The sequence below is a fragment of the Gobio gobio genome (genome assembly GCF_949357685.1).
Source record: "Gobio gobio genome assembly, chromosome: 12".
Taxonomy (NCBI): Eukaryota; Metazoa; Chordata; class Actinopteri; order Cypriniformes; family Gobionidae; genus Gobio; species Gobio gobio.
This window is the reverse complement of record NC_137105.1, coordinates 13,586,319-13,612,288: the sequence shown is the minus strand read 5'-3', so window position 1 is coordinate 13,612,288 and position 25,970 is coordinate 13,586,319. Positions and strand designations below refer to the sequence as shown.

The following is a 25,970-nucleotide window of genomic DNA, read 5'->3' as shown; positions in this document are numbered from 1 at the left end:
CCGGGAGTCAGGGGAAAATGTGCACCTGGAAATTAAATGTTTACGAGCTATACACGTGTGTCAGGTTACTGGCATCAAATACATTTTCTTTGAGGCACTTGTAGCAAGTAAACTAGATACTCACAAGCAAAATTGCCAGTTCTGCTTTGTTTGTTGTGGACTGATCTGATTTCAATTCTGGTTTATTATTGTGGACATCTTATATTCTGATATAATGCAATATTTCATATTACTTTAATTCAGATTAAGTGAGTCCTTAACAAACTGTGTTTGCACTTTTCATGCATAGCCTATAATCAGACCTTTCCTGGGAATGAATTTCCATTAATTTTCCAGCCATTCATGATTACAACAATTTTTTTATAGATTGCACACACAACAAACATTTTCTAACCTGTAATATTTAGGTGAATGTGCTTTAACTTTAATTATATTCATTACCTATAGAAATTCATGATTTTCCATGTAGGTTTTTATGCATTTGCATGGCTTTTCCAGTGCTAGAAGAAATCTCTAATCATAAAATCCTCTGATATTTTCAGGCTTTCCATGGCAGTGGGACCCCCTGCTTATTGTAGGCTAAGCCCATTTCACAAATAACGGAGAGAAATTCAGAGCGAGTCGATATTAGAAGCGCATCAGGAACAGGCAGGTCCGTGAAAGCGCCGTTCCGCGGTAGGTGGTGCTAAACTCATTCACATTTTGTCGGTGCCTCGGTGGGTACACAGGATGATTTTAATCTCCCTGGACAGCGTCCAGCGTCACTCACAGTCTCAGCAAGTCAGCGCGCTGCGCACGAGAGCAACAACCTCATTCCTGGATATTAGGCACTACGGGCAAGTGCGCGAGCGCAGCGCGCGGACACAATTCGCCTTTCGCTCGCTGAGAGAGGAGCGCGCGAACGGTTTTCAAACTGAAATGAATCGTTAACGGACGTTTGAAAATGAAGAGGCTTTCTCGAAAGCTGACTTTAGCTCTCGCAGCGCTTTTTTGGATAGGCGCTTTACTCTATTTCATATTGCTGAATAGCCGGAAAATACTACCTGACCAAAGAAACGAGCAACCGAAAGTAAAAGAGGTGAGTGATACATCATACATATTTAAGCTCAAAGACTAAAGAGCTTGAATTGGTTGGTTTATTGATTTCTAAGATCTGCCAGTAACTCTTTAATCTGTGTCTGTTTCTAAGAGAAATATGTGTATAGTTGCGTCACTTAATAAAGGACAAAACTGTCCAATATGTAGCATCTTTTATATTGTTGGGGGTGTAAAATTCAGAAATCCCTTTCTGAACGTATTCTGAAATAGGAGAAATTTTACCTAACATGCTACTTTCCCCTCGGGAGACGAAATAATATGCCTTGCGATAACCTTTCACAATTTGTTTGTTGACAGATTTAATTCTGTAATAGCATTTTTCTCTCTTTTCCTATTCAAACATGAATTCCTATCAGTCAGAATGATGGACGCATGGAAACAGCTTTCATATAAAAGTGCGTACACGAGGGAGCAGATATTCAATCTAGATTATTGAGTGGAAAGTAAATATTTAAATAGTCTGTGCAAAATGCTCGTAATTAAGGCTATAAATGAACCAAGATCATTTTTACCTATGGCATTTGCTCTAGAAACTGTTCAGCCACTTTCTGACTCCCCACAGGAAAGAAAAACACATCTCTGTACTGTCAATTGTTTCTCAGACGAGTTTATTAGGCTTTATTTCACAAGTCTACTGGTTTTGCATGTGTTCCTCTATTCTGGAGTTTCAGAGGAGTCTCAAACGGTTTGCAAAAAAAGATACCAGTCTGAGAAATTCCTCACAAATCAAATTATTTGAGCTAGCCTATATGCCATCCACATTCATTTTATATCTCTATATTCTTACTACATATAAACAGCTGTCTGATTTGCATCTATTTTATTCATCCCAAGAAACATTTGCGACAAAACTGATACTTAAAGAACTCCATTAAGTCTATCAAAGAGCAAACTGAGCAATGAAACCCTTCTTTGAGCCTGGATGTTTGAACTTTTACATACTTCTTTCTGTATAATTCCCCGTAAGACTAATTCAAGATTATGTTTCAAACACTGTGTATTGTATAAAGCTATCTAAATAGTGACTAAGCAATTGATAGTTCTCTTGTTCTGAAGATGTAGTGATTTTACCAGGAAGCACCAATCAATAAATAATTCCACTATTTTGTTCAATATATCTATCACGACTAAGATAGAAAGTAATGGGAACAGAAGGTCAAGGATATTCACAAACAAAATGAGGTGATGGTCATATCTGTTGCATTAATAAAAAATAAAAAGAGCCTAGTTGCTGTATTCTTGCTGTATAGGATGCGTAAATCTGCAGCAAAGTCTGGTAAGTCAGTTTTTCATTGAAACAGCGGCTGGTATATGACAATAAAGTATCACTGAGGGTAATGGTGTATGAAACATGATATATGGTGCAATATATCACAACACTGAACAACACTCTATAGGAACGGAAATATGAAAACGGTTAGCATGTGCTCCTTACATCTGAATGGAGACGATGATAGAATTTGTATGGTATAATGACTGGATTTATCGCAGAAGAAGCAGGAAGAAAATCTTAGCTGGTGAATGCTTGAGTAGTGATGGATTTGACTTTTTTAATCTCAGCTTTTTGTACGCCCTTGTGCGAGTGTGTAAAACTAAAAATAAGTAAACCGTTAATGTGGCCTTGAAAACCGCAGTGTGATAGATTTCGCAGACATCCTCCCTTAAAAATACAACTAAGCGCTGGGAGAGAAATGTCTACTTTAGTATTCTGTGTTGAACAACATGTTTCCATTTGCTGTTTGCTTCAATATCTATTTTCTGTAATAACCCTGACAGGGAAGGCCGAACCTGCAATAGCTGTTATTGGCGAGGAGGAATATGAAATACAGGGTTGGCACAGCGGCTGTTGAGGTGAATGCGGTGTGTGTCACGGTGGCCAGTGTGTTCAAACCATTCATCAAATGGTGGTGACATCTCACTCAGATTCGATGGGAAGATACTCCCCCATCAGCCGAGTGATGCATTATCTTTATAATGGTACGGGAGGACTAAGATATCACCCATGACATCTGCTATTACCATGATTCATGGCAGATATGTCCCACAATACAGATTACACAAGCAGACAGTGTTGTTGTGTGGTATATTGACGGTGGCTTCGTGTCACTGGTTTTGAGGTGTTAGACCGGACAGATGGAGTTTGATGGACTCATCATTTGCTTGCACATGAATTCTGACAGAACATCAGAATGAATCATTTTAATGCAGTACCGCAGACCAGTTTTACAGTCATGCATGACTTCTGTACCTGCGGAGAGTGTGCTGCGGCCCTTAAAAGGGAGCAGGAATTCAAAAGAAGCCTTATGAAAGTTCAGATGTGTGGTTTTGTGCATTGCAAGAGGGCAGAGGCTTTGGTGGTGTAGAACGCGCTATAAAAAGGACCCACACAACCACACGTACAGAGTACAGACGACAGGACAGGGAGGATCCAATTACCACTTCCTCAGTCTGTCCTCCTCCTCTCATTAGAAGGCTGAGCTCTGTGGGAGCTTGGGGAACACTGAGCCCCAAACGTGGCACAGCTCAAAATGCCCTGATCAGTGACTGTGGAGCATCAAGGAGCTAATGATTTCAGCGGGGTGCGCGAACTCTGCCTTTTGAAGGCGAATAAAATTGTTAAGCAGATAGGAAATTTGACACATTGATTCAGGACCTGTCATCTTTCTTTTCACGTGCTAATTAAATTCTGTTTCTATTACTGAGTATGCTTAATCATTTTGCAGAGAGTCATTGTGCCCTTAATCCAAAGTGTCTAGATTAACAACAACGTTACATTTTTACTTGCGCTCTCACCTTTTGTCGTTTAAACATTAGCTCAGCCTGTAGGCTTGACATGTAGCTTTAAAGTTGCTATGCCTGTTTTAGACAAATTCAGAATTGATACATTTCCTGTGTTGTGGGTAGTAAAAACTAGAGCTGGATTAACAATATCTATTTATCGATTCTTATTTTGATAAACTGATATTGATTCGTGAAGGCACAATCTGTGAGTTTTCACCGCTAGAGGTCGCATTTTCAAAACAATAATGAAGGAGATGAAACGATGGGAGATGTTGTTTTCACCATTCAGAGAATTCACGAATCATGTTCACGGATGAGGTAACTAATAGGGATGCACAATATATCAGCCACCATATCGGTATCGATTCTTTTTTTTAATGTTATCGTTATCGGCCCAATAAGAAAATTTGCTCGATATTAAAGCAGATAAATAAATGATTATTTATGAGAAGATTAATACACTTCAGATGCACACTGTTCGTCATGATGGTTTTGAATTGCTTGAAATATGATTGGAATCACTTCAAAAAGGAAACCACAGTTAAGTGCAACATGTGCAGCGCAAGTCTGTCATATAGGCTACATAAAATTATAATGAGAACATCATAATTGTGTGCTTGGGACATGGCTTTCAATTGTGAGACTTTTATTTTGTAATCAGGTTGTCAAAAAAGGATATTATATAAAAATTTGGATTTATATTTATCGGTCAATATATCGGTTATCAGCTTTCAAATGAAAAGGGTTATCGGTATCGGCCGAAATGTTCATATCGGTACGTCCCTAGTAACAAATTAGTTTTTGTACTACCTGTACGATTGATCACATTATTTTATGTCATTGTTAATGCTGCGCAGTTTTACGTGTTTAAAACAATCGTACTAAAAGTACATTTGAACAAACCCACAGTATTTGCAAGTAATGGATAAATATTTTTATGCAATGCGTACTGTATTTAATTTCACCATCATAGACTTGATAAAAAGCATTACTGAAGTTGTAGAAGAGGACTGGCTTCTTTGATTCAGAGAGTGTGAGGATCGTTAAGTAGAGCTCACAGCGGGTGATCGGTCAGAATCACGCAAGATTTTCTTCATTGGAAGTATTTATTGAATGCACAACTGCATGGCTGAATATGTACAGTGAGGAGTGGTTCTGAACAAATAAAAAAATAAAACAAACATAATTAGTTGGATGCAAATGAATGGTTCTCATGCAACAAACCTCTATTTGTATTAACTGCATCCTATTCTAATAATGTAACAGAAATAAATACAATTATATTTTAACATGGCCAAAACTAGCATTAAAGAATGAAAAGGGCTGTACTGTAGGTCTAAGCAGCTACAACTATAACAATGAGTAATTATGAACCATTCGCTATACAATGGCTCCATCTGCTGGTCATATAAATAACTGCATCAGGCCGCTCAGAGAGGTGTCACGTGACGACCAGCGTACATGCGGGAGGTGCGTGCCCTATAACCAATTAACTAGATTGAAGGCGAATATCACCGCAAACTATGCGCAGAGGGTGCTTAACTGGTATTCTACAATGTGTAACCAAAGAATAATGCCCGAGTGGCAACCTATACATTGATAGAAAGAAGTATCACGATACGAGGACTAACCGGGCAGGAAAGCCTGAGCTTACAGTTAGCAACACTAAACAGACAAAACACTACCAATCTATCCTTAGCAATGACAGTAAAAGATCAACAAAATACTGATTCTTACTTGTAAAGACGCACACAGAATAAAGCAGTTGTATCAAGGCGGGTTGCAAGTCCGTGCGGTTAATTTAAACTACTGGCAAAGTCTCGGACAGAATGCTACCAGCGTGCAGCGATCCTGAGTCACTTGTGATTGGCTAATAGTCCAGGTGAAGCGAGGCGTCTTCTAGTAGGAGGGAGAGAGAGTCACAGTAAAGTGTCTGATGCTTAGCGGCCACAAGGGGGCCTTTTTTACAGCCGCCCCCAGATTACTGAAGGGAATCTGCAGAAGAAGAAAAGGCGCCCACTCGTCCAGTAGTGGTCAGTCTGACAACTCTGGAAGCTGGATGAGTCGAGCCACAGGGCGGGTGTACGCCCGGTCTCCCACCTTCACTTCAGCAGATCGTACTTTACCGTCGAGGCCGGGGAAGACGCTGGTCACTGTACCCACTGGCCACAGTGAGCGAGGGAGCTGAGGGTCAATGATGAGGACCGTCTTGCCGATGTGCAGGTCTGGGTTTTCAGCATTCCACTTCTGTCGGGCCTGGAGGCTGGGCAGATAGAAACGGATAAAATGTTTCCAGAAGTGGTCAGCCAACAGCTGGCTATGGCGCCAACGCCTACTGCTCAGGAGCTCGGAGTCAGGATACACCACCTGCGGGAGAGAGGCATCTGGCCGCCCAATGAGCAGTGAGTTGGGAGTTATTGGATCAGGGTCGGCAACATCCGCAGATGTGTAACCTAATGGTTTGGAGTTGAGAATCCCTTCAATCTCAACTAGTAGGGTTCTCAACACTTCATCTGTAACAAGCTGGGCTCCAAGGGTTACTTGCAGGGCTTGTTTTACTGAGCGTATCTCGCGCTCCCAGCAGCCGCCAAAGTGGGGGGCGTTAGGTGGATTAAACTTCCAGTCGATTTGCTGAGAGGCGAGTTGAGCTTTGATGTCTGGAGCAAGGTCAGCGAATGCTTCCCGGAGTTCTCGATTACCACCTCTGAAGTTAGTCCCCTGGTCTGAAATCAGCTCGAACGGCTTTCCTCTGCGGGCGATGAACCGTCTCAGGGCCATGAGGAATGAGTCGGTATTCAAACTGGAGAGCAGGTCGATATGCACGGCTCGGGTGGTCATGCATTTAAAGATTATTCCCCAGCGCTTTTCACTCCTCCTTCCAATCGCCACAGAGTATGGCCCGAAGCAGTCTACTCCTGCTGAGTAAAATGCTGGCTTGAAAAGTCGGACTCTGGATGGAGGCAGGTCTGCCATTTTAGGGATTTGTGGCTTTCCACGCCATTTCTGACACTCTTGGCACTTGCGCTGAAAGCGGCGGATAGCCTCTCGCCCTCCTGGTAGCCAATACTTGCGGCGCATCTCTGCGAAGACCCTCTCTGGGCCTGAATGGTGCAGCTGATAATCATACTCTTGGATGAGCAGCTGCGTGACTGGGTGTTTGGCATCCAGCACCACCGGGTGAACAGTTTCCGGTTCCAGCTGATTACTATGGCGCAGACGTCCACCAACACGGATGAGCTTGTCACTGTGGTCGAACTCTGGTGCAAGCTTGAGAAGTCTGCTGCTTTTGGCGACTGGTTTCCCTGACTGCAGCTGGGCATAGTCAATAGGAAAACTGTCTTGTTGGACCTGTTGTAGCAGAGCCAGCTGGGCTTGGCTGTAGCTTGTGACGTTGCCTGAGGCCGCCCCATGTAGAGTCTTTGTTGTGGCAGTCAGGAGGTCTCTGAAGGACGAGAACTGCTTAGCGTCCGGGAGATGACTTGGCGCGGTAGTGGTGAGGCCGCAGAAATGAGGTTTCTTGAGCTCTTCACCCTGCTCTGCCTCTTTCTGGATCTGAGGACTTTGTGGCCATTTGTCGGGGGCACAACACAAGAAGGTTGGGCCCTGCCCCCAGCGGCTGTCTGGTGTCAATGTGTCGAGAGGTTTGCCGCGTGTTATGTCGTCGGCAGGGTTCTGCGCAGAATCCACATACCGCCATGTATCGCCCTCAGTGAGATCCTGGATCTCTGCCACGCGTGTACCAACAAACACTTTGAATCGGCATGACTCCGACTGTAGCCACTGGAGCACGGTGGTAGAGTCCGACCAGAGCACCACCCGCTTGATGTGCAGTGTGAGTTCAGATTTGAGGATCTGAGCCATTTGTGCTCCGGTCAGAGCAGCGCATAACTCCAGGCGTGGGATTGACTGCTGCCTTTTTGGAGCAACTCTGGATCTTGCAGTGACGAAAGCTACTTGGACGACTCCATGAGGATTCTCGGTTCGGAGGTATGCCACAGAGCCATAGGCTCGCTCTGAGGCATCACAGAACACGTGGATCTCACGTTCACAGGTGGGAGAGTCTAACTCATGGCCAGTGTAACACCTCGGAAGTGCTATGCTCTGTAGATGAGGTAACTCGTCCTCCCACTCTCTCCATGCAGCTAGCAGGTGATCTGGCAGAGCAGGGTCGTCCCAGTCCCGCTTTTTGTCCCACAGGTGTTGGATGACAACTTTGGCTCTGGTGGTGTAAGGTACTAGAAAGCCAAGGGGGTCATATTGGCTTGCCACCACTTTATAGATGGAGCGCATAGTGACGACTTCTTCAGTGGCTAAAGCCTCTCGACACTTGAAGGACAGAGTGTCCTCTCGACAGTCCCACTGCAGGCCCAGGGCTGATTCTTCTTGGCCTGGGTGACCTTGGGCGATCCACTTTTCAGCACTAGCTGATCTTGCCTCAGCAGGGAGGTGACGGATGGTGTCTGGATGTGTACTGGCCCACTGGCGTAGCTCAAAGCCTCCCTCGGCAAGGAGAGTCTGCAGCTTGTCAATGATGGGCTTGGCATCTTCAACTGTAGGCACGCTTTGTAGACAGTTATCCACGTAGAAATGTCTTAACACAGAGTCTCTCACTGCATCAGCTGGCTGAGTATGGTCGGTGACGTGTTTCTGTAGGGCATATGTAGCACAGCAGGGGCTACAGGTAGTGCCGAAGGGAAGCACCTTCCACTGGTAGACTGTAGGTTGTTCATCACGCTTGAGCTCCCTCCAGAGGAAGCGGAGGAGAGGCTCATCCTCTGGAAGGAGCCTGACCTGGTGAAACATCCCCCGTATGTCACTGCTGAAGGCCACACAATGTTCTCTGAATCGCAGGAGAACTGAAAGGAGTGATGGACCTAGGGTTGGACCAGGGAGCAGGAGTTTGTTCAAGTCAGCGGCGCTGTACTGGAAAGAGCAATTAAAAACCACTCTGTGCTTGCCATTGTGCTCGACAATGTGGTGAGGGATGTACCAGCTGCTTGAGGTGTTCTCTGTGCCAGGGGGTAGTTGTGCTACATAACCAGCCTGTTCAAGTCTCTGGATCTCTGCGTTATAAACTTGGGCCATCTCAGGGTTCTTCGCCAGCCGCCTTTCCGTGTTCCGAAGCTGAGGAAGTACTGCCTCCTTTGGTGCGCAGAGCTGGGGAAAGTTCTTCACGCGGAGGAGAGGAGTAGCATAGCGGTGGACACCATTAACCTGTACTCGCACCGTCTGTTTATCCAAGCATTCAATGGCCTCCTTGTCCTGCCGTGACCTCGTACTGGCCTTTTCGCTGCGCCATGGAAGGACGTCCAGCTGCCACAGCCTCTCAACATGCTGGTAGATGTCAGCCGGAGGTGCCCCAAAGGTGGTGAAAAGACAGCGTTGTTCGATTAGGTACTGCTTTAGATTATTGGTTGGACCTTGCAGCGTCCATCCGAGACGGGTGCGGACAGCAACCGGTGCACCAGGGGGACCAAAGATGACTGGCTCAACTGGAGTCACCAAATGAGGGTGGTCTGAGCCAATGAGCAGTAGTGGGACAATGTCCTTGAATGAAGGGATAGAAAGTTTCTTCAAATGTCTGTATTTACTCTGCAGTGCTTTGAAGGGATACGTGTGCTGGCCTAGCCCGAGCTTGGGTGCGGTAAAGGCTCCTTGGATGTTGTATACCATGGCTGGAGAACAGGCTGGAGAAATGCTAAATGAAACAGCCGCCCCATGAAGCGTCTGCAGCTCCTGTCTAACTGTACGCAGGGGCAAGTCCTCGGGCTGGCCTTCAAGTCCCAGTTGTTGGACAGCCGGTTGGAGGAGCAGGGTGCGCTCGGAGCCGTCGTCTAGCACAGCGTATGTCTCTAGAGTTTGGTCACCATGGCGGAGGATAACTTTACTGACCTTGAGAAGCACACGATGGCCCTGCGGTGGCTTGCCAATGTATAACACTTGGTCTGCACTTGGTATGGACAAAGGTTTGCTTTCACTAGACTTCACCTGGTCAGGCCTTCTCTCGCTGACATCGTGCAGAGCAAGCAGGTGTCTGCTGTTGCATGTTTTACAACACATCTTCAGATCACATTCAGCTGATCTGTGTTCTCGGCCGCATCGCCAACATCGGTTGTTGTCCTGAATCCAGTTACGTTTCTGGGTGGCGCTGAGCAGTTTGAAATTTGCGCAATTATTCAGAGTGTGCTTGTAGTTCTCACAGAATGGGCAGAACTTCTTTGCATCTAGAATGGTTGGAGGGGTGAATTTGGCCGACTCCCTAATCGATTTAGGTTCAGCCCCCAGCATGAGGACTGAGGCCTTAGGTGACGACTTGACAGTACTCCTGATATCTTTGGGCTTAGATCCAGTGTCCTTTCTCAAGCGATACTGTGCTATATCCTCCTGGATCTGGAGCTCGTATTCCAACCAATCTGCCAGGTCCAGAAGAGTGGGGATAGGAATACGGAGCGGGTGGATGTAGCGCCTGAAACTGGACCTCAGGTCGTGCGGTAGCTTGCCCAGTAGACGGGTGACATGAGAACCACAGTCCAGCTCAACTTGCCCCTTTAAACCGAGCTGCTCCAACATGCTCACCAGTGATCTGACGTTCAGGGCGAACAACCTAAATGACTTGATGTCTCCACTCTGAATGTTGGGGCCGTCCATCAATTCAGCAATACGCTGAAGGGCGAGTTGGTGTGGTTGCCCGTACTGCTGGTTTAAAGCTGCCATAGTGTCAGTGAAGGGGTAGTCTGAATTGCTATAGGAATCTGCCACCAACAATGCTTCCTCCAGCTTCAGATGATCCACTAATATCTGGAACTTGAAACGTTCAGTGGCATCCCTTGGAAGGAGATTGTCTAGGGCAATACGGAGTCTTGCAAAGTCTCTTGGGTTAGGACGGTTGAAGTTTGGGATTGTAGGAGTGGGCCCTCTGTAGGTTCTTTCCTGTCCACCAGGGGGAGTCACTGAGCGTCGGCGTCTGGGCTCGTGCCGAGGTGAAGGGGGTCTACGTCTCTCACGCTGGTCTGGAGAGTAGCTGTAACGGTGTGCAGGAGAGTAGTCACCTCGGCATGATGGTTCTCTGTATTCTCTGGAGGAATAACAAGAGTCTCTGTAGCTGGCGTAGCGCTCAGGTGAGCGGCGGTGGCTGCACTGCTCATAATTATAATGAGAACTGTAGCGCCCTTCTCTGGACTCATCGCTTCGTCGCGAGGCCTGGTGCTTGGTGCGTATTGGATCGGGAGAGCGCTTAGGTGAAGGAGAGTCATACCTGGTTGATTCCCTGTAGTCCTTTGTCTCTCTACTGTGGCCATGACGCCTGTCAGAGGACCGTTGTGGTGGTGTCTCCCTGTCCCGGAAGTAGACTGATTTATACTGGGTTGAAGCACCTCCATAATCCAGCCCTTCTCGGCAAAGTCTATCTCTGGCAGCTACAGTACGTAGCTCTGAACGGGACTTGCTGGGCTCCGCTCTGGCTTTGAGCTGTTCGTTCTGTAATTTTAATTCCTTCATTGATGCCAGAAGATCTTCCCTTTCTCGCTCTAGTAAGCGGCACTCCCTTCTCCACTCATCTGCAGAAGATTCCCCTTTATCAGTGACTGACCATCGCACTGGGCTGTGGTGCAGCTGACCTTCTGGGGTTGCAGAGCGTGAATCAGATCTACTGTGGTCCTCTTCGTCTAGCCGCTCTCTGGACGGTGACTCAGAAGGCTTCTTGGTTTGAGATCTGGTCGGGAGATCAGATAAGTCATAATCTTGCAAGTAGTTAGGGAGGGACCGCTGCCTCCTGCATCGAGCACTAGACTCTTTATCCGAGGTGGTAGACATCTTGCTCCGCTGCAGGCTCTGGCTCCGGCTCGAAGGACCACTTTTGTAGAAGAGGACTGGCTTCTTTGATTCAGAGAGTGTGAGGATCGTTAAGTAGAGCTCACAGCGGGTGATCGGTCAGAATCACGCAAGATTTTCTTCATTGGAAGTATTTATTGAATGCACAACTGCATGGCTGAATATGTACAGTGAGGAGTGGTTCTGAACAAATAAAAAAATAAAACAAACATAATTAGTTGGATGCAAATGAATGGTTCTCATGCAACAAACCTCTATTTGTATTAACTGCATCCTATTCTAATAATGTAACAGAAATAAATACAATTATATTTTAACATGGCCAAAACTAGCATTAAAGAATGAAAAGGGCTGTACTGTAGGTCTAAGCAGCTACAACTATAACAATGAGTAATTATGAACCATTCGCTATACAATGGCTCCATCTGCTGGTCATATAAATAACTGCATCAGGCCGCTCAGAGAGGTGTCACGTGACGACCAGCGTACATGCGGGAGGTGCGTGCCCTATAACCAATTAACTAGATTGAAGGCGAATATCACCGCAAACTATGCAGAAGGTGCTTAACTGGTATTCTACAATGTGTAACCAAAGAATAATGCCCGAGTGGCAACCTATACATTGATAGAAAGAAGTATCACGATACGAGGACTAACCGGGCAGGAAAGCCTGAGCTTACAGTTAGCAACACTAAACAGACAAAACACTACCAATCTATCCTTAGCAATGACAGTAAAAGATCAACAAAATACTGATTCTTACTTGTAAAGACGCACACAGAATAAAGCAGTTGTATCAAGGCGGGTTGCAAGTCCGTGCGGTTAATTTAAACTACTGGCAAAGTCTCGGACAGAATGCTACCAGCGTGCAGCGATCCTGAGTCACTTGTGATTGGCTAATAGTCCAGGTGAAGCGAGGCGTCTTCTAGTAGGAGGGAGAGAGAGTCACAGTAAAGTGTCTGATGCTTAGCGGCCACAAGGGGGCCTTTTTTACAGAAGTACAAACAAAGTGCAATATAACTGTACGTGTAATTTCATCTGCATAACCCACACAGAATCATATACAATAAATATTTGCTTATACCTGTCTATTAAAAAACATGCGAGAGCGGAGTTTCTGTCAAGTCGAAGTTTATCGCGAAGCTCTCTCCCTCTCAAAAACGCCACGCTGATATTGATCCTTGTTTTATTTCTCCATTTGTCACAAAGCCTGCTTGTCTCAAGGCCAAAGTACACTTCAGCCGTCCGCTTCCGTACAACAGCGAGTGAAATGAGTGCTTGAAAACAAATGTCCACAAGATAGTGCGCAAGCGCAGAACGCGTCTATCCGCGCTCACGGTCAAAGAAGTATACTTTGAAAGGCTCACGCACACACACATCTATGGAAAGTGAAGTATATTGGGGCTTCAGTTGATCTATGTTTACATTTTTTGGGGATTTTCTGTACTCTCCATTGTATAATCGTGATCCATGATGACTGAACGACACAACAGCAGCGTGCTTAAGCATTTGTCCATGTGTGTTGCCATGGTTTCTACCAAAAAAAACTTGGATATTACATAATTTATAGCGACAATGACAAGGGACGAGCCATAATTTAAAATAAGAATTATCGAATTTATAAATCCTTGGTAACTTTTGGGATACACTTTGTTGGTTTTGGGATATTTTATTACAAAAATCTTACACATTGTGCCTTCAAATCCCAAGAATCAATTTATTAGCCTATGCTGTTTTTTATTGATCCATGAACAAAATTTCACTAAATATTATTTGTAGTGTGCCTATCATCCAATAAATCGCAATATTCTTTCAAATTTTCTCACAAAATGTGGCGTGACAGATCGCGGTAGCCGCCTCCCTTCAAGCGCAGAGCGCATGTGAATTGTTTATCTTGTGTGCAGTTTAAATGTTTGTACACACATTTTTTATTTGAGTGTTAATTATTATATCTTAAAATAAATAGCAACTGAATGTGGACTTTTTTGATAATTTTTAACCTTTAACTAAGAACTAAGGATTGTATAGTTGATTCATCCACTGCAGATTATTTCAAGTGTTTCAGGTTATTCAAGTGTTCTATTAGTATACTTCTTTTAAACTAAAAAATAAGAAAGTATACTTTCAGTCTACTTTTTATGTACTTCTCAGAAATATACTTAAAGGTCCTGTTCTTAGTGATCCCATTTTTCAAACTTTAGTTAGTGTCAGAGCCATAGAGAGAGAGAGTTGCGACAACGGAAGTTCAAAACGCTTGATAGTCACGTGATTCATGTAGACCTCGAATAGTTCCAGGAAGTGCTTTGACGGGCAATTCGAATTGATAGTCACAGTGACAGAACTGCGCTTTTTGGTAATTGATAGTCAATAAATGCATTGATTTTCAATAATTTTATTACACATCGACATGTGTATGTAGCATGAGTATGTAGTTACAGCGATGTTGTTTTTAAAATATATATTTTTTTAATGATGAATAATCTACACAAGCAGGCTTTAATGTACAAGTTATTTTGATTAAAATGTGCTGATCATTTAAAATCTTACTGATTAAACGTCTTACCTTTTAAAAGTGCATCACAAACGGTCTGTTCTGCTGTAACTCTATGGCGCGGCTGCTACTTCCGGGAACTATTGAGAGTCTCCGCGAGCCGCCATTGCTGTAAAAAAAACCGTTCCATTGGAGTCTATGGAGTTGTCGCAACTCTCTCTCTCTATGGCTCTGGTTATTGTGTAATGTTGCTGTTAGAGCATAAATAATACCTGTAAAATTATAAAGCTCAAAGTTCAATGCCAAGCGAGATATTTTATTTAACAGAATTTCCCTTTCAAAGCCTACAGCGAACGGCCGGTTTGGACTACATCCCTGTACTTCCTGCTTTAATGACGTCAGTAGAACAGTTTGTTGACTAACCTCCGCCCACAAAAATACGCAAAAAAGGGGGCGTGGTCTTGTTGCTCTCCCACGTGGAGAAGAGGAAGTGTTGCGTTCGGTTGCGTTTGTAGTTTGTTTGTCGCCATGTCGTCGAGACGCTGTTATTTTCATCCCGGAGTCAAATCACCTTAGTTTGGCCTTCAGGGACGCTGTACTTTGAGCACATGCATCTCCCCGTTATGGTAAGAGGCGTGACCTTTCCGGGGCAGGTAATACTTGTACTCAATCTTTTGATCGAGATATACTTAAAAATACTTAAAAGTATAATTAAGTATTCAAAGTATACCTGGCTTGTAATTGTGTTTAATCTTTTGATCTAGTAGCCTATTAATTATACTTTTTTACATAGTTTTACAAACAGTCTTACTAAACTTACATTGTTTGAAAATATTGATTCAAATATTGATATAAAACAGATATGTTCCTAATTCTGCATATCTGAATTTTTGTGTAGGCTAGTCCACTGGTAGTGTACATAGGAATTTACTTAAAATGTACTCTTTCCCTCAGCTATCCATGTTTTCACTGTTATACGGTATACGCTATGATGCATCTTCTAGTCCAGAATCTCCAGATTAAAATACAGGAGAAGAAGAAGCTGAAACAAGTGATACAAGATTGCTCACACAAATGTAAAATAACGCAATCATCAAAAATTAAATGGCATGTAAATCAAAATTGCCTAATGTTATCAAATTAAATGTTGAACCCATGAAGAGGAAACGACTGTGAAGCTTTGGAGGTGCTGATGGACTCGATCTACTCCATCTGTGTTTTGATCATCATTCTGAATCTGATCCGGACAAAGTCTTTGACAAAAATAAAATTTTCTTAGCTTTTTGTTAAAAATGTTGCCTTTCTTTATGAAACCTACCCACATTTAAATGTTGATAAACAAGATGCATGAAGCTATAATAAAATGAGTAAAAATGAGAAACCTAGTTGTGCACTTAAAGTTTACTACTGTTACACTTATTTTACACTTACGTATACTTTTATATACTAAAAGTGTGTGTGATTTTTTTTATTTTTATGGTAGATTTTTACCATTATAGGGTGGTTGTGTACACACACTACCAACACACATTTATGTCCAGACACCATGTAAAAGTGAATTTTGCATATTAGGACACCTTTAAATCGCCTACTTTAAAATTGAATTTGTTCCCATTATTATGTTTTGTGCAATAAAGGTTATAGATATTCAGCCTATACAGTATTTGCTGATATCTGCAGGCTTCTGTTGAAGAAGAGCTTCGCGTTTTTGGATTCAGATTGCATTTCTAAACCAGCAAATCATGTAAAAAAACACGTTCAGCTTTGTAAAAACTGTCTGTGTTCTGTTCTATTCTGTAGTACTCTGTCCAGTTGTGTTTGAACACAAAAAGGACTCCTGTGTGAACACCTCCTGAGAGACTCATTTGATTGAGGTCCCTAATTATTCACATGATCCCCCCCCCCCCCAAACTATTTCAGTGCAAACTCCTTCCCGCATCCGATCCTAAAGATTGAATTGGTCATGTCAATCACAGTACTGATTGCTTACACCAGGGCTGCATCTGAAATCGCATACTTCCCGACTAGTAGACGGAAAACAGTTTGTGACAAAAGAAGTACAGTATTCATAAAAGAGTAGACAAAAAGTACCCGGATGACCTACTTCCAACAAGATTTTGAAGTGTGCATACGATGGACATGAGGCCACGGGATTGGATTTGTGAATGGCGGTGAAACGGCGCAACTGATGCTGATAGATAACTTGATATTGACAGCATGGCGTAAGTACGTCCGGATTATATTCATATTATACAAATTCATACTATATTGAACATACATTATTAGCGGTCGTGAAGTAATTACTTATTAAAAATAAGTACCTACTCAAGAGTGTATACGATTTCGGATGCAGCCCAGGTGTTTTCAAACCTGTGCTGGATCATTCCCATTACTGTACATTTTGTATGGCTTCTTTATCTGACACACCCACTTCAGGTCTTGCAGTCTCTACTAATGAGCTGATGAGTTGAATCATGTGTGTTAAATGAGGAAGACAAAATATGCAGTGCTGGGGGTGCTCCTGGACAGGTTTGAAAACTCCGTGCCTACTCAACATCAAATACTAAAACCTAGGTGTTTCTCAATCAGCTCTTTAGTTCAGTATCAGGGCACTGATCAGGGAGTCAGCCATTTTAAGGGCTATCTCAATCGGAAAATCCTACCAGTGCACTGAAACGTTTGCTCTCTAAAAAGTCCCACAATTGGCTGTGAAAACCAGGGAGCATCGATGCTAACTAAGTTCCCTTAACATAACTTGTGAAGCGTGAAACATAAATCACGTGAACCAACTCACTACACATAATGACACGCACTATATGGTTTTTTTTTTTTATACAAAACATTATTTAATTATTTCAGAATATTTTGAATACATACTCTGCTAAAAGACGTCTAATAGCCATCCAAACACAGCCCTGACGTCTAGGCTAAAACATGGCAAAACTTGGGCTTTCAGTGAAAATTTAATAGACGTCTAACCATAGCCAAAGAATAGACTCGTCGTTTAAAACATGAACATGTCAAAGAAATGAAACCAAACACTTTGTAATCACTGTTGACTCTGCTTACATGATAGAATATCATATATCTCGCAAGTTACTTTGGCAAAAATTACATGTTACCAAATTCAAGGTTATTTTGGCTGGAAGTGGGTTACTCATAACCGGATCTATAGTAAATATAGAAGATATAAAATATAGAAAATATAGAAAATCTATAGACGGCTATTTCTTGCTGGGACAGGTTGTGAACATAATCTAACATTTATAATTTAACATTTATAATTTATTTACGGCTTAAATGTATCACATATATGTAACATGCAAAGTATTTACCATAATGTACTTTAAATAATATTTTAAAGAGAGATATCAGAAAGATATTAGTTCTTCTTTTGGTCATAAATACCTGTAGTGATGTTGCATAATGAGGACATTGTCATGTCGCCGGAAATAGTCATCAGTGTGTATGAGCCAGGGTCCCTGACTGTACCCTACACCCTACTTTATCCAGTGAAATTGGCTGCAGGACAGGATTGTGCTGAACTGGTTTGAGGGGATTTTTTTTTTGCAGGTTCCTAATGAGAACATTTGCATATTATTTGTATTATCAGAATGTGTCTCTACATTTTAATATCAGCCTGACTTTAAGACAAACAGAAACCAACAGTTTCTGAGAGAAAAAAAAACGTCAATATTATCTGAAACCAATATGGCTGGGAAACTGAATTGGCGAGCTGAATTAAAAGCCCAGCCATTATCATGCTAAGCAGTCTAAAGAAACAGATCTGTGCAATTATACACCACTATTACTGGCTGTAAAGATGCTGTTGTGGCTGTTGTAAAGCAGCGGGCCATGACATTCCGACCACACACCGACACACGCAATACTGTGAAAAGGCGTGTGAGCTTTTTTTACAATGCCCTGAAGCCCACTTGGTCCAGAAGTACAATGTTATAGCTTAATATTAATGTTGTTTTATTGCAGAAAAAGTGCATTTCTTAACATTACTCCAAGTGACAGGATTGTGGTTGATGTCTTTTCAGGTATTTACATTTTTTGGGTACTTTGTTACATTACAGATTACTTTTTCTAATTATATTTGTTAGATTTTTTACATGTCTGTACACAAGCCTCACTAAGGCTTATATTTTTAGAAAATCTAGGCTTTTTAAAAAAAAAAAATTCTCTCTACCCCCTTAGTCCTAAATTAGCAATACCTCTGAAACATGAGCATGACGTGCGTATGGGTTATTGATTTATGATGTGTGTTTTCAGAGTAACAACCCTCTCTATTGTTTTAAGCAGAATCTCTACACAAATATGAATGCTAGTAGCAATTATTTCCATGGAGGGCAGTAGCTGCATTTGGAAACGCAGGAGAGAAGGAAGTATCATCATCAGTCAGCATTCATACAGGCGTCTGGGGAGAAACTAGCAACCTGCTGGCATGGGTAATCACTAGCCCCAACCATAACCAACAGCCTCCAGTCCCCTTAATGGTCTAACATCAGCAAAAAAAGCTCAAGGAAATAATAAGTGGGAAAACATGGAAACTCTCAAGCTGCTGTCGGTGCAAAATGTGGAGGTTTATTAAATTATGATTGATATGGCCTTATGGATTCCAAGACGTAGCGTGTTCCACCCTCAAAATGTGTGACTACAGCTTGCCATGTGCTTTATATTTCAAGGGGTTTGGTGCTGCAGAATGCTGAAATATTAATGACTTTCTTATGATAATTGGGAATATTGCCTACAGCCACTTTATTTACTTTCCCCACTTTTTAACAGAACGTTTCTTTTCACAGAATGAACATGCCCAGATTCTTGGATTTTGCAGTGGATTGTTATTTATTTGTTTGTTGCCGATTTTAGATTCGAAACTCAAAGATGCTAGGCTTTTTGTTTGGTCAGACCTGTAGGGTTAACTTATGCAACTGATGTGTCTTTGACTTCCAGTATTTCTGTGGAACAAGACAACAGACAGTGAAAAATGAATAGACTAAATGATTACAATACATCTGACTGCTGCGTTTCCATTATGTTGTAGATTTCAGATGCTGAGTGGGATGACCTGCTGGAAGAGTTTGAAGAGAAAAGCTACCTCAATGCTCACAAATGGAAGCCAGGCCAGGACCCCTACAGTCTGTATGCCTTCAATCAAAGAGAGAGCGAGAGAATCCCCAGCAACAGAGCACTTAGAGACACCCGACATTACAGGTAAGCCGTGTGTGTGTGTGTGTGTGTGTGTGTGTGTGTGTGTGTGTGTGTGTGTGTGTGTGTGTGTGTGTGTGTGTGTGTGTGTGTGTGTGTGTGTGTGTGTGTGTGTGTGTGTGTGTGTGTGTGTGTGTGTGTGTGTGTGTGTGTGTGTGTGTGTGTGTGTGTGTGTGATCTATATATAATATCCACACGGTTCATATTAAATTAATGAAGGTGCATCTGTGAGTTCTTGAAAACTTTTAGAAACTGATGAAAGGTGTACTGAGATAAAAAAGAATAAGGATTTTTTCATGAGTGGTTCATGGCTGGGTAGTGAGTGATTCTCAGGTTCTTTAAGGTCGGCATGCTATACTTGATGCATTTATACTACAGTTCAAAAGTTTGGGGTCGATAATATTTTCAATGTTTTTGAAAGAAGTCTCTTATGCTCACACAGACTGCATTTATTTGATCACAATTATAGTAAAACAGTAATAATATATTATTACAGTTTAAAATAACTGTTCTCTATATTAATGTATTGTAAAATATATTTTATTCCTTTAGTGTCTTTAGTGTCACATGATCCATCATTCTAATATGATGATTTGGTTCTCAAGAAATGTTTCTTATTATTATTAATGTTGAAAAGAGTTGTGCTACACATTTTGTGGAAACTGTTACTTTTTTCAGGATTATTTGATCAGAAAAATATTTTTCTTATATAGAAATCTTTTGTATCCTTTATAAAGGTCTCTTTTGATCAATTTAATGGTAATAGAATAGTAATTTCTTTAAAAAGAATGATACTGACGCTGACCACAAACTTTTGAACAGTAGAATAAGATTTTGGCAGGATCATTTAATTGTTTTGGTATTGTGTTGCTGTTCCATCAGCCACAACCACATTTTGCTCACCCTCTGCCATATGCAATGCTAACAAATTTATAATTTAAACAAAACAGATATGGTTTGTGCTCTTTCAGATATTCAGCAGATACAATTCATTTAAGTGTTAACATGCTTTCTCTTGCACTGGTTATTGTATATAAGCTTCTTAATGAGACAGATGTCTGTGATATTTGGCAGCTCTTGGTGGCAACATGACCTCATGGTATTTGTAGCTCATGAAATGAGACCGCTCTTGGCCACAGTACATTTTCACCCTCTGCAGTGCTGTGGGAGGTCGCTCACTCATTAGTGCATGTCACTTCAGTCAGGCAGAGGGCCCTATTTAATTTTTCAGCTATTTCTGGATTCTTTTCATGTTTACCCTGTTTACACCTGGTATTAACATCCATCTTGGGTAATTAGTTTGCAATGATCAGCTTTGACAGATTTTCTCATATGTGCACCTCATGTTACCACTTGTGATAATATTCATTGAGGGGAAGGTGTCATGTTGAAGAATGAAAGCCAACACACTGTTGCTTCCAAGTATACTTGCATTTTTAAGGGTTACTTCAGCGGTTTAGCATTAAGCTTTGTATCAATAGAAACTAGGGGTGTAACGGTACACAAAACTGACGGTTCGGTACGTACCTCGGTTTTGAAGTCACGGTTTGGTACGGGTTCGGTACAGCAGTTTTAAAAAATTCCTTTTTAATTATTTTTTATTAAACAGTGGTTTACTGGAAAAAAGTGTCTGTCCTCAAATTAATTAAATTATAACTAAAAGTTTATTGAAGATATTGCTGTAAACTATATAGGGAGCCCTTACTTGCACATTAATATTAAAGTTTAACAACAGAGCCCAAACTATTAGCCTAAATTCAGTTGCTATTTATTTTTAGGTATAATAATCAACACTCAAATAACAGTACACAAACATGAAAACTTGAAAATGAAAGCAGTTTTTGCAATAACTTCTAAATCTAATTATAAAAGTTTTTTTCTCCAATTCGTTGTTGAAATATAATCATTTATACACAGTGTCTGTCATTTTCATGACAGGTTTATTTAAACATACATGAAATAATCAAGACATCACTAACAGGTTAAGTAGAATATAATATAATGTATATATAGGCTAATATATAGTGCATATACAGTATTTAATGAAAGAGTTGATTTTCCTAGTGAATCAAATTCTGTGGACACTGAATGACTGCCTGAGTTAAATGTGATGCTACATTACATTGTTTACAAGCAGTTATATTTAGGTCTTTCCGCCGTTGAATACTGATTGAGCGATTACACCACATATGATATGTGACTGTAAGTTGTATTGTATCCTCAACATACCTTCAGATGTTTGTTCATGTTTATTCTTTAGGAAGAGATGATCGATCGCGTTCACACTTGAACTGTGATCAGTGATCAGTCACGCCACATTAAAGAGCGTCAAAACTGCATTTATCGTTTGAATTTCGTGATAAAATGAACTGAATACTTAATATGTCCGTGTGGGAACTCGGATTGAAGTGTGTTCCGCGCTTAAAACAAGCCTGTTAACTGTTAAAGATTGCATCCGGATACCGTTCACCGTGCACCAAACCGAAAGCCCTGTACCAAAACGGTTCGGTACCAATACGTGTACCGTTACACCCCTTGTAGAAACCCGGTAGTATATTTGAATTATCATACTTTCCCCCCTCATGTCCCCCTGAGACGAGAGAACTTTGCATTTTATTTCTGGAAAAAATCTTTAGATGACTTAAATATCGTCATTTTGCATCATCTGAGGATTTTTTGGCCAGAGGCTAGAGACTACAGCCAGTAGAAGGAGCTAGTTCCGCATGTTATCAACCCGCCCATAGGGGTAGGATCTCACTCACAGAATGCGCGCTGCCGGTCAGCTCGGGCATTCATAACGGGCGGTGCGGAGCAAAGTGAGTGTTTCAACTTTTCAATGAATTCTTATGAAAGTTAAGCTTCCAAATGTGATCTGAATACGCGCCAGACTGGACACGCGTCATGAAGGACTGCCGCGCTCACCTCAGCTCTTCGCTCTCGTGATGAATGAAATCTGACTCCTGCTGCGTTTGTGCCGTGACTTTCGTTCGGCTCACTCACACTTTATTGAAAAGACACGTTCAGTTTTTAATTGTAGTGTCTATTCTCTAACTGAACTAAATAATTGTATTACTATGAAAATCAAAACAACGGTGGGGGCGGTGTAATGGTGGGAATGTGATAACCAGTAGCCGTGGCTTTGGGAGTGGCCTCGTTGGGCAGCGAAGCAAGTGCATTCTGGGAGTTGTTGTCTTACATCCACATGAGACAAAAATACATTTTCTGCCTTTTCTCAGTCTAGAGGGCACCAAATTCAAAAATAATTTCACATTTCTACTACATAAAGGACCCAGTTTAAATACACATTCATCTTCCCAGCACTGAAGTACCCCTTTAAGCTCACTACAAATGTTATGCTTACAGGGATTCCCAGGAATTTGCATGTATTGTATTTATTTTAAAGCTACACTTAAGAGTAGCTTTAAACAAGTTTAAAACTCTTTGTTTTATTGCAGTGGATGATTGATAGATGAGTAAGCTGTCTTTCACTGTTGTCTCACATCAGGACGCACAATCATTTACACTATATGGTCACGTGTTTCTGACTCTAAATGTGTATCAGAGATCAGTGCTGTCCACATATGATTATATATTAAATCCAGGTCTAAACAGGGTCAAAGTCTCGTGTAAACATCTGAAGAATCTTTTATTTGCATTCTTTGAATAAACAAGAACTTCGATCATAACATTCTCAACATCATGGCTTGGGTTCAAAATACGAAAATGAGTCATTTATTTTTACATAAAGTTTTGTACGATTTTGTTCAAGTTTGTGCTCAGATTAAATCTGTAGATTTTTTTTTTGCCTTTCTGCAAGTTCTTAGTTTTAATCACTTTTTCATTTTTATTGGATTAAAAGTAATATACATATTAATTCCATTATATATTTCAATGTTTACTATTAATACAATTTTATGAATGTATTATTTATGTATGTATTACCTTAGTAGCAGACTAGGCTTAGATTACAGATAAATTACAGCTTGTACCAATAACAAATAACTAAAAAAAACTTAATTAGGGTTTTCTGAGAATTGCAGACATATTTCATAACATGAGCCACAGACCCACAACAGAAAAGGTTTTGTCAACATAAAATTATTGATGAATGTGCCTTGTCAACTAAAACCATGGGCTATACTCAGTTACATGTCTCCAAAAATATGTAGGCTAGGTATGTCAGGTTTATAAGAAATCATCTAGAGAGCTGTTGGGGCCTCTATAGTGGTGCAATATTATTCTCTATAAAATAATTCATGCAGGGGCTGGGAGACAGTAGAGAGAATCTCCGATAAAAGGTGAGGAGGCGGCTCATTATGCAGGCTCCAATGCTATACTCTCTCTCTCTCTCTCTCTCTCTCTCTCTCTCTCTCTCTTTTTTTTCTTCCCCGGTGTCGACTATTTTCTATGTAGCCCTCGTTTCTTCCTTCCTCTTACATGACTCAAATGCCTTTGTAATTACAGTAAGAACACCACAGTCATTGTTCATGCCGTTGTTGACCAGTAGCACAATATTGAAATTTCCTGGGAAATGCAATCAAAGTGCCAACGTTACCTCTTAATTAACTTAAGCTGAAATTGGACAAACAAAGGATAAGTCTAGTGTTCCAGCAAGAGCCAGTGTTTGATTGTGGCTTTGGACTTCAGTATACATGCAAGGTTTTTGTGTTAGTGTTGTGTTGACTATATTTAGTCAATAAATAAATATAACCTTGCTGGATTTATATGTTCTCTTTTAACAAGCTTCTGTTGAATCTTGGTGCATTTTCAATACAGCATGATCAGATTAAAGTACATTAAGCAACCTAACATGGTGTCTTATAAAGTTATATTGTTTGAAAATATTGATTTATAAAGAAAAAAGAATTACACATTCCTTCAGGTGTTTTCAGGCAAGCTTAGTCCTATCAATATGGGGAAGGCAAAAATGCTACGTCTTAGTATAAACTGGCAGAGCATTCAATCAAATGCAGAATGAAACTTTGACAGCCATCTGTGGCAAGACCCTGGTCCTTTCACTTAGCCTGGTGCCTGAACCTCATTTTGCTTCAGAGAAAAGAGCCACCACCAGAGGAAATTAACATGAACCTCAATTCAGAAGGACTTCCATTCCTCAAGGGCTAATAACAGATAAGCTCAGGCACCAGGAGCTTTGCAAATGTTGTTCATTAAAGCTGCCATTTATTCAATTCAAAAAGAGGCTTCCGAGTTGGCTTGATGAAACACCAGGGAGGGGGTGGAAATATAACCATGGCAAAGATGGCCTGTAGTTTTTAAGATTATTAAAAAACTGCAGACTGACTTGATGATTTTCTTTGAAAAATTCTGTAAAGGACACTGTCTATGTTGCACCTTCTTCCAGAAAGCAGGACATTATCAGGATTTCCTGTTTTAAATTGTTACATTTTATACAGCAGTTAGTTTCAGGCCTTGAATCCTCAAATGATTGGTCAAATAGAGTGCTGATGACAGTCCAACAGCACTGGAACTTAAGCCTTGTTCAGACTATCTGTCCAAATCCAATTCTTGTGCATATACGCTTGGAATCCGTTCATATTTTGCAAGTGCGAACGGCAAAAAATCACATGAAATCAGATTTTTACAAATCTGTTTCAAGCTACATTCAAATGTGGTTTGAAATCTCTCTGATCGGATTTCATGTAGCTTACATGTGCACTTTCTCACGCCATGTGAAACGTAAACACATCAGACGTCATTGCAGAAACAAGGTTACATTGTGTTGTTGTCAATGTGCAGGTCATGCAGAAAATTAGAATATAATGGAGACATCTCTGTGGACCAGTGATGAGGTGTCTTCACTTCTTTCACTGTGCGGCAGAGACGGCAGCACGGAATAAAGCTGCTCATGGCAACCTCTGTTTCTGTCTCTGCTTCATTAGTACCCTTACAAAAAATAAGTATTCTTCAAATTGGCCCACTTTTTAGTGTATACAAGTTTTTGTTTGTACTACAACTATACGACAAGTGAACTTATAGGTATACTGATAGTTACTAGTCAAATACTATAAGTATTTTTTCAGTAAACTAGTAGTTATATACTGCAAGTATCATACATAAAGTATATTTCTGAGAATTACATAAAAAGTAGACTGAAAGTATACTTTCTAATTTTTAGTTTAAAAGAAGTATAATAATAGCACTCTTGAATAATCTTCTTTTTCGTAAGGGTAGCACTGCAGCTACATTGTCATATTCTAAGACAACATTGCAAAGCACCCCATGTTTTTTTTTTTATGTAGTCCTACCACCTTAACGTCATTGCCATGGAAACCAACGCAGATATTCCACAAAACGAAAGAGAGCCACATGAAACACAAATCAGATCTGAACAGTTGCGATACACAGTGTGGACAGTTTATCATGTAGATCAGATTCCAATCGGATAAAGGAATAATGGGATTTGGACTGACAGTGTGAACAAGGCTTTAGTGGTAGGGATTTTTCAGCGACTCTTTCTGCTGATTAAATTCTGGTCTTTATCAGTGAGTAATTGAATCATTAATTTAGTTTTTGTTCAAAACACTGATTCTTTCAA

The 25,970-nt window shown here is 41.2% G+C and overlaps 1 protein-coding gene across 1 annotated transcript in view; it reads left to right on the top strand.

The window, feature by feature from the left end:
* Window positions 1-763: 763 nt before the first annotated feature.
* The window catches only part of galnt14 (UDP-N-acetyl-alpha-D-galactosamine:polypeptide N-acetylgalactosaminyltransferase 14 (GalNAc-T14)), a 63,387-nt gene continuing 38,180 nt past the window's right edge, over window positions 764-25,970 (top strand). Inside the window, exons 1-2 of the mRNA XM_079831260.1 lie at window positions 764-1,078; window positions 19,251-19,420. Of these exons, the coding sequence (XP_079687386.1) occupies window positions 944-1,078; window positions 19,251-19,420 (305 nt within the window). The 5' untranslated portion in view covers window positions 764-943. The remainder of the gene's footprint in view (window positions 1,079-19,250; window positions 19,421-25,970) is intronic.